Source organism: Lepidochelys kempii, chromosome 7, assembly GCF_965140285.1.
Source record: "Lepidochelys kempii isolate rLepKem1 chromosome 7, rLepKem1.hap1, whole genome shotgun sequence".
In the NCBI taxonomy this organism is placed as follows: Eukaryota; Metazoa; Chordata; order Testudines; family Cheloniidae; genus Lepidochelys; species Lepidochelys kempii.
Genome location: NC_136386.1, coordinates 83333188 through 83348163, shown reverse-complemented (window position 1 = coordinate 83348163; position 14976 = coordinate 83333188). Strand labels below are relative to the sequence as shown.

At 45.3% G+C, this 14976-nt stretch overlaps 1 protein-coding gene across 11 annotated transcripts in view; it reads left to right on the top strand.

Annotated features, from left to right (window-relative positions):
• Nucleotides 1-14976, top strand: part of CDH23 (cadherin related 23) — a 522984-nt gene that overhangs the window by 280036 nt on the left and 227972 nt on the right. For 10 of the 11 annotated variants that reach the window (XM_073353546.2, XM_073353545.2, XM_073353547.2 and 7 more), the window contains 2 exons: nt 2900-3049; nt 5319-5477. In XM_073353546.2, coding sequence (XP_073209647.2) covers nt 2900-3049; nt 5319-5477 — 309 coding nt within the window. Of the gene's footprint in view, nt 1-2899; nt 3073-5318; nt 5478-14976 lie in introns of those variants that run through there. The other variant, XM_073353560.2, reaches the window with a different exon arrangement.

Below are 14976 nucleotides of genomic sequence, written 5' to 3'. Positions count from 1 at the left end.
TGAAAATTGCATGGAGGGGCAGAAAAAAAGCCCCTTGGCATTTGTCAGGAAGCTATAGAAATAGGAAAAGTACTCTTATTTAAATGTAACCTGCAAAGGAATTGTTTGGTTTTTTTCAGTTTGTGCCATTTTTGCTGCTTTATGATGTATCTAGAAGGCTGAAAGAAAGGTATCAACATACCCATACATTCTTTGTAAGCTGCCTGCACAAAGGTAACCGCAGAAGCCAAGCAAATCTTGTTTTACACTAGTCACTCTTGCTGCAAGAGTTAGTGTCTGCTTTGGTCTCCCTTCCTTGTCTTCATCTCCCTTCCTGCCTCCCCCTCAACTCTCCAGAGTAGGAAATATATAGCTCATCATATGGAGGCACATTGCAGATTCCTCCTTAGGACTCAATAGAATCAATAAGCCCATCGAATGAGACTAGTGATGCTTGTGTTTTACTGAGAACTGACAGCAGACACCATACATACCATAGCTGCCACACAAGTGGGCAGCTCCCGACGATCCAACTCCATGTGCTTTCAAAACATTTTCAAATTCCTAGGCCAACAGAAAAGGAGGGGTCGGTCACCCGTTGGGTTACACTGCAGCCTTTCTCATTCTGAAGTATCCGTTCCCCTCCAACGTAATTGCACAGTTGTCTTCACCTTATGTAGGGGCAGAGATGCTGAGTAGCTGCATTAGTAGAATTGACTCTGATACGAGGTCTGCAAGTCATCATTAAACCCTTTTATCTCTTTTCTGGATGCAGCTTCCAACTCAAGTGAGAAGACCTCGGAGCAAGGAATCTGTTAATAACTTTTCTTTGTTCTTGCTAAAAGCCTGGCCTCCATTTGGGTTATACATGAACTTTCCTACTTCTCCCCACTTCCTCCATATAATCCAGTTCTGCCAAACCCAGTTTTGGGGGCCTTTACCTCGTCGTCCTCATTCTAAGGAAGTCCAGTGGCATTCAGTTGTTCCAGCCAGTGAAAAAGGCTCTCTCATCCTCACATCTTCCAGCTTACCATCCTTCACTAATCTGTACTCCAGCACAATCACATCTCCTCTCCCTGAGAATGTATTCTAAAAAAATTCCAATGGGGCATCTCTAGTGTACGTGAAAGTAGGAGCACTCGAAAGTGCAGTACTACAATCTCTAACCAGAGCTTTGCTAAGAGCAGACTGCCTCATGTTTTCTTTATTGTTGTGTATATTCCCCATCAACTGTCATAGTTTTTGGTCTCATTTAGCTTGTTGGCTCCTTGGGGCAGAGAGCTTGTCTTCTTAATTTGTCCATGAAGCGCCATGCGTGGCATGCATACCTCTGGTACAATAGAAGTATTAGGAATACTCAGCTCTCTCCCCCCTTCTTCATGGGAATATCTTTTATTTTTTTGGTAGGGGGAGGGGAAAATAGAGTGGGGACTTTCTGGCATGTCACCTGCTTTCAGCAGTCACGCTCAGCCAGCTTTTGCTATTAGTGCCCCTTCGTGCATTTAATTGGTCCCTCCTTCTAACATCCCGAAGACCATTCGGGGGAAAATTGGAAATTCGGCTCTGGCAGTTTCTGAACTTTATTGTAATGTGCTCTGCTGGGTTGCACCGAGGGAAGGAGCTTGTTGCTTGGTTGGAAGGTCCTGAAGTGTCACTATCAGTATTTGGGAAAAGGCTCCTGCTTGCCTCCCAAGAAGGCTTGGGGAGAGGGGAGCCCTTGAGTCCCCAGTTTCAGCTGTGCCTGAGGAAAGTGAAGCTTTGTCTATAGAAATAACTGTTTAGAATCAATATTTGCGTTTCTGGAGGTTAAAGGATCCCCTCAGTGATGTAGCTGGTGGTGTTTTGAGGTGCAGCATGCAGGCTCTGCACTGGATATGTGTAGGCAGCAGTCTGGACATGTGACATCTATGATCTCTGCATGCGTGTAGTATGTTGGACATGCGGTGTCTGTGGGCCTGGCACACGAGTGGTATTCTAGATGTGTGCCATCTATGGGTTTATCCTGAGCACGGCATACTGTACATGCACTGTCTGTGGCTCGGCATACGTGTGGCACACTTTGTGTGCTGTCTATTTGCCATCAGGCTTGTATTTTCCCTGGCATCCTGCCACCATGGCAGTAAAGGGTAGGACTGGTAATGCAGATCCAGGCTGAAATGATGAAGGCTGGTCGGGTCATGCAGAGGCTGAGTCGTGGAGAACAGTAGTGTTCCTTGGAAGGGAGCACAAGTCTCCAACTACAGATAAAACATGTGGAGAAGCACATCTGCTATACTTACCATAACATGGTGTATGTAGGCAAAATATGTGTGGTGTGTACAGAATCATCCTGTATCTTTAAATATGGCAAGTTTCATTTCTTACATGTGTATATACTGTGCAATAAGGTCAGGATTATACCAACCACATACATTTTGCATCCTGCATATGTACAATGGGACTGATGAAATATTAATTATTATTATTATTTATTATTTTAATGTGTATTACCAAAGGGGCTAGTCATGGATCAGGACCCCATTGTGCTAATTGCTGTACAAATGCAAAACAAAAATACACAGGACAATAGAGAGGAAATGGTATGTTTCTTCCAGGTAGACATACCTGTCTCTGGCTGTGTGACTTCTTCCCATTAACTATGTGCCTGTCTTTCCATTCTCCTCTCTTGTGTCTGGCAGGCTCCTCCATGCCACTCTTCCTATTTGTCTGTCTGTCTCTTCTCTCTACCTGTCTCTTGATTTCATTTCCCTTCATCTTTTATTCATATGTGTTTAATCCATGCCAACACTGGATTATTTTTCAGCCTATCATGCATTTAGCCTGGGCTGTTTATCCCTGCATTGAATTGGTGACCTAGGTACATTTTGCATTTATCATTGTTAATGTTTCTCTCTTTGTTATTTTGAAATGTTGTTCTTAGGGACTCAACAGTGTTTTTGAGGTCTACCTGGTGGGAAACAACTCCAGTCACTTCATCATCTCTCCAACCTCGATCCAGGGAAAGGCAGACATCCGCATTCGAGTTGCAGTGCCGCTGGACTTTGAGACAATTCCTCGCTATGAATTTTCTGTAAGAACTCTCCCAAATATGAGGTGAATGGGCAGTGGGAAGAGAGGCTGGAGATGGGAGGACCCCAGGGCTACATTATGCAGTAAGATGATGCATTAGCCCAAAAATGGCATACTCACTCAGTGAGAAACCATCAGCCTAGAGTACAAAGCTCACTGGCAAGAGTGTAATTTGCAGTTGTGTCCAATTGCAGAATAGGCTTCTTCATCCAGCAAAGTTAAATACTGCATTTAAAGACCATTTAAGACATCTTATTTCTCCCTCTGAGCATCCTCCCATGACCAGTCACACACCCCATCACTCTTTTGTGTGTCTGTCACCCGCTCACACACACACTCTCTCTCTCTCTCTCTCACACACATACACACACTTGGACCTTTACCCCTTTTCATTGCATCCCTCCCTTTGGATAGCCCCTTCCTCTCACTTCTCCTACTGCCCCCCACTTTGGGGAATTCTCTCCCCTTGGGGACTGTCCATGCTCTCCTTTTTTTCTCTTCCACCCTTTGAGAGCTATCCCTTTTCCCTTCTCTTTTTCTTCCCCCATCTCTGTTTTCTCTTCCCCCTTGGCGATTCCCACCCTCCATTGTGGGGATTCTTTCTACGGGTCTTGTTCTCTGGAAGAGGAGGGGAAGTGGAGAAGGAGCTGCTTCCCTGAACCTGGTCCTGTGAGGTTAACAGCAGAGTGGGGAAGGGAGCTCTTCTGAGCACAGGGCATGGATCACTGGGGGCTCTACAAAGGGCTGCTGTGGGGTGAGGAGGAGGAAGGGGGGGATGAGGGCCTCCATTGCGTGTCCCCAAGCAAGCATTTCCCACCTCTCACTCTGTCTCCAGGGCCTTCCTGCCTTCTTTGAGCAGCATTATCCAGCGGCTGCCAACTCTGTATCTTGTAGAGGAATCTGTGGGCCAGACAAACAGGTCCTGAGAATGAGATCCTGCCTACAGGCTGTATATTTGACATCCCTGCCTTGCCTGTCACCTCTGGCGAGCCAAGTCTGACACCTGACTTAAGTGATATGATTTTGATTGTGTCAGTCTTTCTGGCTGGTAGTGGACATTGGTTGATCTCACAAACCTACCATACTGTTTGGCAGCATAGAGATGGAGTGGCCGGGCTGTGGAGGCAGCCCAGGATTAGACCGTCAGACCTGCCAAAACTCAGGGATGGAGTGCCCTAGTAGAGTTGCGTATGCAAGCTTTTATAATACCTGCCCAATCTGCTCCTGCCTCTAGTCAGAGTTGTCGGATTCAAAAGCATTAAAATTTACCCGGCCACCCCCCAAAAAGGGAAGAAGAAAAATATATTTGCTCTGAGTCTTCCCTCTCTTTTCAAAATTTAGAGCCTTAGCTACTAGAGCTTAAACAAAACATGTGTTTCCCCCCACCACCACCACCACCCTCGCACTGTGGGACCATAAAAGCTTTATAGAGCATAAAACTTTGTTTTAAATGCACCTATCAGCCAGCAAAACTCTTTCCAGCAGCCTGCTTGAGCTGCGTCCCACTGTCTGGTTCAGTTATAAATTCTGGCAGGAAAAGCAGCTTCCTGATCATGTCAGCAGCTCCTGTTGCTATTAGTCCTAGCAGAGGGGCTTTTATACACCAGTAAAGAAGCATAAATAAAAACCTGCCTTCACTGAGCAGTGCAAAGTGTAAACCAGAAACTCCAATGCTCCAATCCCATTCAGCTCACTGGTTAGATGGTGAAATAGTGGCAGCTCCTAATGCCATGACCCTGGGGCTTGAAGCTTAGATATATCACGCTCAGGGTGTCTTTAAAGGGAGAGGATGAGGAGGAGACAGTAGCGGTGCTATCATGCTCATAGAACAGATGTTTGCCACAACTTGTGTGCATACCACTACTGTATTCTGTGGTACATGACTGGTTATTCTAAACTCCTTACCATTGGTCTCACCTGCAGTGGAGCTTGGTGTATTCTCAGGATTGCAAGACTGAGGGTTGGGTTGTGCACTCTAATTGTTAGTTAAAGTGCACAAAAGAACGTGGGGAGCGTATTTGACTGACTAGTATAACAAAGATCTTCCAGTCTGGTAAACGGGCATGGTTGCCTGGAATGGTTGGGAGCAATTTGCCTTGAACCCCCTCCAGCATCATGTTCAGCATTGAGTTAGCTGCGTGGCCTACCACCAGAGACATGCTGCTGTAGTAACAGAGCATCAGAGGAGATCACTGATGCTTTTTTTGCTTTTAAAAAAAAGACACAAATGAAGCCGCCGACTGTGTTGCTTGCCTCCTGTCTCTGCTCAGCTGTTCGCAAACGAGAGCGTGCCAGACCACGTTGGCTTTGCTCGTGTGAAGATTAACCTCATCAATGAGAATGACAACCGCCCCATTTTCAGCCAAGTCCTGTACAACGTCAGCCTGTTTGAGAACGTCACAGTGGGAACCACAGTCTTGAGGGTCCATGTAAGTAGAAACAACCTTGAATTTTCTGAATTTACAATATGCATTTTATTACACCTTGGCCTCAAAGCTGTGATACGTTGACCCCACCGAATGCATCGCCAATGAAAACTCTGTGCATTGTACCATCAGAACAAATGGGTCATGGACTAGTCACATCCTGGGTGCAGGATGCTTTTTATCTAACTATTCCTGAGGATTGATTATCCCCATGTGGGTGCCACATTCACAACAAGGCAGTTTAGGCCTGGCTGTCACAAAGGAGCCACAGGGCAGGCACAAGGGCCCCTAGGGAACAGCCCTGTCAGCTCTGCGGAAGCCCCAGGCACAAGAGTTGTTTGGGGGCATGCTATTGGTAGAGCAAGGGTGGGGATAGGTGGGCTAGATGAGGGGTGGGCATATCAAAGCCTGGAGGGGGAGCAGGGAGGGCTGAGATAGACCTGAAATTATATGGCCCTACAAAGCCCTGTAGGGGCCTTTGTGGCAGAACCAGCTATTCTAGCCTGTGCTAAATCAGGAGAGGTGCAAGATGCCTTCCGTCATCCCTACCCGGACACCTGCGTCGTTGTAGAGATGAGTCTGGCTCCTGCTCCCCAGTGTGTGGTGCGATACCTAGACAAAACAGGTGGAGCTAGAGACTGAGAGAAAAGGTATGTGTATGCCCCTCCTGTTGGGTTTCAGAATTAGCTAACAAATATCATTGCCAGAGCAAGGCATGTTCCGAATGACCTCTTGGCTGGTGCACAAAGGATATGTCTACGTTTTGAGCCAGGGGTGAGATTCCCAGCTTGAGGAGACTTTTTGGGCTAGCTCCCACCAATGTAGTGTGCTAAACAAGAGTGTAGCCACAGCAGTGTGGGGAGTGGGTGGGGCTAGCCAACCCACATATATGCCTAGGATGTGCGGTGGGCACGTCCTTGGGCTGGCTAGCCCTTCCCACTCCTTGCACTGTCGCAGCTCCCTTCTATTTTTAGGGCACTAGATTGATGTGAGCTAGTGCGAGTAGGTCTCCTCAAGCTGGAAATCAGACTCCCAGCCAAAAGGACAGATGTACCCAAGCAGAAAAGTAACTGAAAGACAGGAAACTGGGTTCTATGCTTCATTTCACCAAATGGGCAATGAGAAAATTAGAAAAGCAAGAAAATGCATTTTCTAGCTTCTAAGAAGGAATTATTGATGGCACAGAGTAAATCGGCAAACCAGAAACCAAACCCCATCTTAAAAATTATTTGAAACAGATGTTAATTGCCATTTAGGAAGAATAACTTCACTGGAAACTCAAAGTATTTCTGGTTGGTGAGTGCTCCTGTGCTGCTTTAGTTAAATATATGTGAATTCATTCTCTCACATGTGTTGAGTTCTCCCTCATTCCACAATACATGTTCTCTCCCATCAGCCCCTGAACAGATATACTCCCCCAACACACACACGCACAGAGATAGGAGAATGAAAGCTTCAACAAAATGATTTGGGGTGTGTAAGTGTGTTTACTCTACAAACAGATGGTGTGAAACTGTACAGAGCCCCTGAGCAGTTCCCATCTGACAGTTATTAATATTTCAAACAGATGTTTAGCTAGTCAGGCCATCAGACACTAAACAATGAGATTGTTACAGCATCTTTTTTCCAACTTCCAGCTATGCCAGCATTTTGGAGCAAACACAAAATGCCAGGAGTTGAATCTTCTATGATAAATCATAGAATGTATGCAATTAACGTTGAAATCCAGATTGTCCTCCCAGCTGATCCCCAAACTTCTAACAACCCTCATAAAATACTACTACTTCTTGTATATGAGATGCAGCGCTCTGTATGTGTCAGAAATACTGTTCGCCTAACATGATTGTTCCACCAACTGTCCCACGCTCCACAAACAAAATGAAACACGCAAGGAGGGCTGCCTTTGGTAATGATAAACTAAGTTTTTTCAAAGAGTTTCCTGGGTACCTGAAGTGGGTGATTATTAAGGACAAATTTTTAAAACTAGCCATCTAAATTTAGTGCACATTCTTTACACCTCCCCCAAAAGTGCAGAAAGTGGATTAAATGTGCAAAAGGCCACTTATGTCTATTATTCCCCATTCTGTGTGGAAAAATGCTCTTTTGCATAAATGAGACACTATTCTATGCGGTAAAATACCTTGTTCACCTCAGCAGGCTCAGTCCTTTTTAGCCCTGGAGACTCAGATTTGGGGCAAGGCAAATCCTTATAGGTGGCTCAGGGTCCTGCTACTCCTCTCCTCAGTCAGTCCCTTGTGCTTGTTTGCCTTCCCTTATGGTGAGGGAGTGCAGCCTCCCTACTGGGAAGGTTTGGTGTCTTGCTGCAAACAGCCTACTGGCAGCTTCCCTGCCCCCCCCCACATCCTTCCAGGCCGGGGTGAGGGGAGGGGGGGGTGTTAAAAAGGTCTCAAGTAGTTGGAGTCAGCTGAACCTAATTGGTTCTCTAGCAACCCCTTTTCCAGCTGAACCTTATTGCCCTGTGGTTATCTCTCCTCAGTGGATAGGGAGGGGCCTTTTAACCTTGGAACTAATTACTAACCCCACCTTTGTAGCTGTTTGTCCTGGGTTTACCACATCTGTATTTGCAGTGGATGTGTGCACAGATTTTGTGGGTGCATTTTAGACAGCTACTTTGAAGATGTAATTTCTCTAAACTTAAACTCCCCTGTACTTGGAAAGCTAGAGGGAAAACTCTTATAAAAATGTTCTGGAGAGTAGAAAAAACTGGTCTCCAGGGGATTAGCCCTATAGCAGAGATAGTCAGATGCTGGGACTGAGTTTCCAAAGGGATTACCTTCCATCCCAGATACAGCAGCACTGAGCAGTGGTTTCTGGAGGATTAATCTTCAATCATAGATGGTCTTGCACAGAGGGTAATAGTCCCATTGGCATTATCCCACTGTCACAGACAGTCCAGCACCAGGACAGTGGTTTCAGAGGGCTTGGCCGTTTGTCACAGAGGCCTTGACTACACTAGCATTTTCCCCTCACGTTCTCCACCTTTGCACTACCACTACTGCAGCTGGTAGCAAGAGCGGGAACACTAGTGTAGATCAGCCACCGGAATTTAAACCACCGAGCCATCTAACCCTGCTCAGTGGAGATTTGGTTCAGGGTGTCGAGGGAGCAGAAAGGGATGATTTCAAAATTAGCCTTCATCCCATCAGAGAGCAGAACATTCATACATTTCAGAGGAATAACAGACGTCTAGACGGATACAAACCTAATACAGAACGCAAGCCACATGTTAAAGAATCAATGTGAACAAGAATTCTTTGTCTCTCCTCCTATCCTCCCAAATTCTGAGGTGATCACCTGATTCAAATAGCTCTGTGTGTCCTCTATGTATGGGCTTCTAAGAGTGAACATAGTAACAGTTCCTCTGTTCACTGCGGCATCCATTGTGTTTGGTGAGTGCATATTCCCTGCCTTGAATAATGGAGGGCAGTCTCCAGGACCCCAGCGTACGTGTGTCAGCCTTTTTCTGGAGACGGCAGAATGGCAGCTGGCACTGCAGTGCCTAAAGCTTGTTCCAGGCAGAGACATGGATGGCTCAAAAATAGGGGAGGTCTGGGGAACAGGAAATCTCTGATCTTCTGCATGATATAATAGTGATTAAAAGCCACTTTTCTCTACTTCCTGAGGAGGGGAAGTGTTTACTCCCAACTGCCCTGAAATTCTGGGCTTTCAGCCCACTTTCCCAAGTCCCCAGCCTGACACACCTCCCATCACTGTTATTTAGCTGTTTGGGAGTAGGGGAGGGAAAAGAGGAGTCCCTAGTGAGCCAGTAAGAAAACTGAGCCTTCCAATCAAAATGTGCACATGCACAAGTTCCCTACCGCAATTCCCCCTTTCCCTGTAACTCCTCCCTAGGCTTGAACATCTGAAAATAGAAAAGAAAGAGACTTCACTTGTGATGACAGATGGCCATTTGGTGCTGCAGCGTTTGACCTCTTACTGTCCCTGACAGCGGGGTAACACTGTCTGTTACCCTTATAAATCACCAGTAGGTGCAAGCAGCAGAGTCAGAGCCTCCTTTTATTCCCGCTCCCTGCTTTCCTCCATCCCTTCCCTGCACAGAGTATGTGCAGGTTCAAATACACGTCTCCACATAAGGCTCTTGGTGAAAGTCTAGCTGCTTCTGCAGAGCCCCCAATCACCTCCCCAGTCACCATGTAATGTTGTGCGGTCTTCTAATATTTTGTTCACGTGTGCTGCACTCTTTCTATTTCACGTTCTCAGACTTCCCTTCCTTCTCCCGTCCATCTGTTTAATTCTGTCCATATGATACACGTAGCATATAAATTCAGGGAATGATTTGCCTGCATGTGAACAGCTGGAAAATACAGGCTTCCTGGAAGCACAGTGTGCACACGAACCTGAAACATGCTGGAAGGCATGTCCCTCGGGGCATGAAAAAGATTTCCTTTCAAGAGACCCATTCATTTATGGAGCTATATTTAAGCATGGAGAGAGATTGGGCCAAATTCAGCCCTGATGGAGCATGTTGCAACCCACTTAAGTCAAGGGAGTTGTTTCCTCTTACAGTAGAGCTGAATTCAGCCCATCTTATGAATAGTGCCTGGCTTGAAGGGCAATAATAATAATTATATATAGTGATTTTCATCCAAAGGTTTAAAAGTGCTTTTAAAAAGTTGGAGAAGAAGTATGGTCCAAGGAGAAGGCACTGGACTGGGAACCAGGGATTCTATTCCACACTCTGCCACTGGCTTGCTGTGCAACCTTGGCCAAGCCATTCCATCTCTGTGCCAGTTTCCCCTGTTGCCCTTTGTCTTGTCTGTTTAGACTGTAAACCTATTGGGTGAGGGATTATCTTTCACTATGTATTTGTACAGTTCCCACTATGAAGGGCCCTGATTTTAGTTGAGGGTTTAGATGCTATTTTAATAGAACACCAAAGTATTGTTTATATTTGTAACTGTGCTTCAGTGGGGATCACAACTGAGAATGCCAAATTCAGGATAAACTGCTGAGAAAGAGGGCAGATACATCCCAAGACTGGTGGCTAATCCCCTCTGGGGTATACCAAACCAGCAACAAAAGTAAACTTCTGTTTCACCACACTGGCTAACAAGAAGACATAAAGGCAGTTTTCTCAGGCATTGCAGTTCTTATATCACCACCACCAAAAACACTGATGAGTGGTTCTTTACAACCACTCTCATGAAATAATATGTTCTTCTGATACCAAAGGGCCAGCCACACACCCAGGTCAATATATAACTTAGATCTTACCCAAAAATCTCACTGATGCTAATCCTTTAGTATCTAAAAGTTTATTCATAAAAAGAAAGGAAGGTGAGAGTTAAAATTGGTTAAAGGAATTAATTACACACAGTAATGGCAAAGTTCTTGGTTCAGGCTTGTAGCAGTGATGGAATAAACTGCTGGCTTAAGTAAAGTCTCTGGAGTACATCCACAGCTTGGATGGGTCCTTCAGTCCTTTGTTCAGAGCTTCAGTTTGTAGCAAAGTTCCTCCAGAGGTAAGAAGCAGGATTGAATACCAAATGGAGGCGTTTCCAGGGCCTTTTATAGCATTTGCCATGTGGAGAGCATCCCCTTGTTCTTACTATGGAAAATTACAGCAAGAAGATGGAGTTTGGCATCACATGGGAAGTCACATGTTCATGCCCAATTTCGCTCAGTCATTGCAGGAAGCCATTACTTATATTCCAGACAGCACAGGACAGCCCACTCAGTGTAGATGGGCATCTCCCATCGTCCATTATGAGTTGTGCCCTTTTGATGGGCCACTCAATTTGAATAGTTCCTCCAAGATGTGCTGGCTTAACTACCTCATGGATGTTACCCCAGGAGCAAACATTTGAAATCCAGGTATGGAGCCAATATTCATAACTTCAAATACAAAAATGTTACGTGCATATACATAGCATAATCGTAACCAGCAAATCATAATCTTTTCATAGACACCTCACTTGACAACCTTTGTACAAGATTTGTTGCAAATATATAACAGTGGTTGCAACAAAGATCAACATGGTTATATTTTAATCAGATAACGTCACAATATTCATTATACAAATGGGGAAACTGAGGCACAAAAAAGTGAAGTGTGTTGGCTAAGGCTACAAAGTGGCAGAGCGAGGAAGAGAGCCCAGTGAATTATCAGGGAATTATCCCCTGGACCATGCTGCCTCTTACAAACTTGGGAGACTGAGCCTCAGCCATTTACAATAATAATGTATTTTTGAACTAGACCTACTTTGAGCATGTAATTTTTCATCTGCACATTTGTTCTTGCATCTTCTTGGCCATTCAATACATGTGTAAATTTATTGCAAGTAACAGATTGCACTTGCAAAAATGGAGGCTTTGCTTGAAAGAGAAACTCAAAATCTCCTTAGCCCTTTTGCATTAAAATATTTAACAAGGGGCACAATTTGCTGTGATGAGCTATGTTGTAAAAGATGAGATTGGAAGCCAAAGTGTTCTGCTCTCCCCACTGAGGGCTGCAATTATTCCTGTCCATCCTTCTCACTAACTTAAAAGTTTGGAAACCAGTTTTCTTCAGAGGTTCTGAGCACCCAGAGCTCTTATTGACTTCAACTAAACTGCTCAGCCCTTCTGAAAATAAGACTCTCAGGGTTTCAGAGGTTAGTGTGACAACAGAGACTGCCCTGGCATGGTTACTCAGGATACCTGCATGATGAATGTGTTCATGTGTATGAGAGAGAGAAAGCAAAATCCATTTCCCACTCCATCGTTTTTCCATTTTAAACTCTATATATTCTTTTTAAAAATCTATTTTAAAGGTCTCCATGCTTGAAAAGAAAATTAATTTCCTTTGTTACAGTAAATTTAGCTTTTTTGTTTGTTTGTTTTGGTAACTCCCCTGCCAGGCTCTGCTCAAACAGCCCTACCTCTGAGGAGAAGTTTACAGGTGAAAATGTCAACAGTGCAGAAATAGCAATGTGCCCTGTCTCATTTGCACATGATTTCTGGGTGTATATCTTCCCTCCTTACCACCTTCATAGCACCTGAAATACTTTACAAACACCAGCCATAAAACAAAGTGGGAGATTGGACAAACAATTCCTAGCACTTGGTCCCGGGTGTGAAAGGACCCCTACTGATTTTAGGGAACTGTATGTGTTCTCCGCACCTCGTGCTTCTTGAGGGCATGAAGTTATACCAGACCAGCTTGCTCAAGAAGTGTGAAATTCCTGCTCTGACCTTTTCTGTTATGTTATTAAAAGGTTTCACGGCTAGTTGTTTCAGAAAAAAAACACTTCAATATCTGCTGGTAGCTGGGGCAGAACCTACCAATCCCTCCAGCCTAGGGCTACACAGCCGACTCTGCTCACACCCTTTGCTTTGCTCCTTCATCGCTGGATGTAGCATTGCATTTCAGTCTAACTCGTTGTCCCCATGGACCACCTTTCACAAAGGGGCACAGTTTAGGGGCAGACAGACAAAGTCTGTATGCTGGGTAGAGAGACTTCCTGGAACATGCAGTGGGAGAAACCATCCCGGTGGGATGAATGGAAGCATGCACTTTAAAATAGGTTTCAGAGTAGCAAAATAGTGGCTGAGAGTGACCCTGGTGACTCTGCTGTGTATGAGTGAGAGCACCAGGTTACAGGCACTAGACAGCACCAGCTTGGGAACAGTTTTGCTCCATATAGGGGGTTCTGCAGAAGCAGTGAAGAAAGCTCTCTAGTTGTAGTCCTCCTCTGAGGTAAGGACAAGGGGAAACAGACTGAGCTACTGGTTTCTGCTTGCTCTATGTCATGTGAGAACCAGCTGTATAGGCTGTGTGAATATCATAAGATAGACTTGTACAATGACCAGAAGTTGCATGTGGGTCTATGTCCCTCAGGCTGCAAACAGGGTATTATCTATAGTCCCGGGACCAAATCATTGAAATATCCCCAGAACAACTACAAGACCCATAGCCAGCAATACAGAAGAGGGCATGTGTGAGTACTGTACTGCTATTGTGACCACCCTCAAAGCAATTCCCAGTCTTCTGTTGGCTACCGCTGTGCGTGTGTATAGCAAGAAGCAGGGCAGGGGAGTCTCTTCCAAGCCCTGCCTTTCCCAGCTATGAATCTGTGAATGGATAGACTAGAGGGGGTGGGAGGAGATGAATTGATTGGCTAGAAAAAATTCCCAAGACATGAGCAGCTGTAACATCAAAGAGAGGCACATAGATAGACCTTAGACCAGACAGGAGGATAAATCCACTGAAGAGAGGAACAGCTCAACAGACAGAGGAAAGAGGGGTAGGTAAAACTGAATGTCCAAAAATCCTAAACTCCATCAAATATCAGTCCAAGCCCTACAGAAAACAAGTTATAGCACAAATGGCAAATTTCCCCCATCATATACTGTATGTAGTAGAGGGCACCCAGTGTATGGAAGAAGGGAGAGAATCAGAATCAGCAGATGATGGAGCACAGCAGCCCTTAGAGGAGAAGAATGACAAGTCTTGGTGGTGTGGAATGTAAGATCCCAGAGCCCTTGATGGGCTCCCTATGGGAAGAGAAGTGACATGTGAACATGGGCATTAGATGAGAATTGAGCTCTTGCCCCTTAATGCTCCTCCCTCTGCCTTTTGTAGAAGCTACCTCCAGAAGGTGCAGTGAAGGGGCTGCTTAGGATAAGCTATGGAGTAAAGTGTCTGGAGGTATCTAATGGTAAAGCACAGATCCCTTTCTGATCCATCCAGGATTTGGGGAAGCGGGGAGGAGAAGTGTTTAGCCACCAGATGGCATTATCTGAAGGAGGCCCTTTTCAGTGGGGAAAGGGGGAACTAGAGCTTCTGGCAAAGATGAGGATATGGTGAGGGGAAGTCATAGAAGAAAATGACATATCTCTGTTTCAATTAACCCACACTGTCTAGACAATTCCTACAGACAATTCTCTTGCATGTAAGCAAAAATAAAATATGTGAAAGAGCAGAGGAGGATGGTAACAGTGCGGGACTGTCAGACTGGTCCTGCCGGATGCAAAGTCCAGGAGTTCAAACAACAGCCAGCAAGCCATTGCCAATCTGATCAGACTGCAGTGCTGTCATGTTGTGCTAAGTGGCAGAGCTGTCTAGGTCTCAGCGAAGGACACTGATAAATTGCTCCTGCCATTGTGTGAGGGTCCGAGTGTATGTCCACACTTAAAACATGACCGTGGCACACCTGCAGCATTGCAACTGTGCCACTGTCTACACTGGGATTTACGTCAGCATAGTTACGTCTCTGAGAGGTGTGGGTTTTTTACACCCTGGAGCGATGTAGCTATGCTGATGTAAGTTTTCCACGTAGACCAGCCCAGATCACTATTCCAGCATAGCAGGAGTACAGTGCCCCTCAGAGTTTCTTTTTCTTTTTGTTTTTTTCACTCCTATTGCTGATCTTTTTGAGCTTGAAGCTGCAGATCCAAATTTTAGCGTGAAGAAAAACTAGGCAGTTTTAATCCATTCTGCTCAGAAACTGTGGACCGTACCACTAGTGCCCTGCTGTAT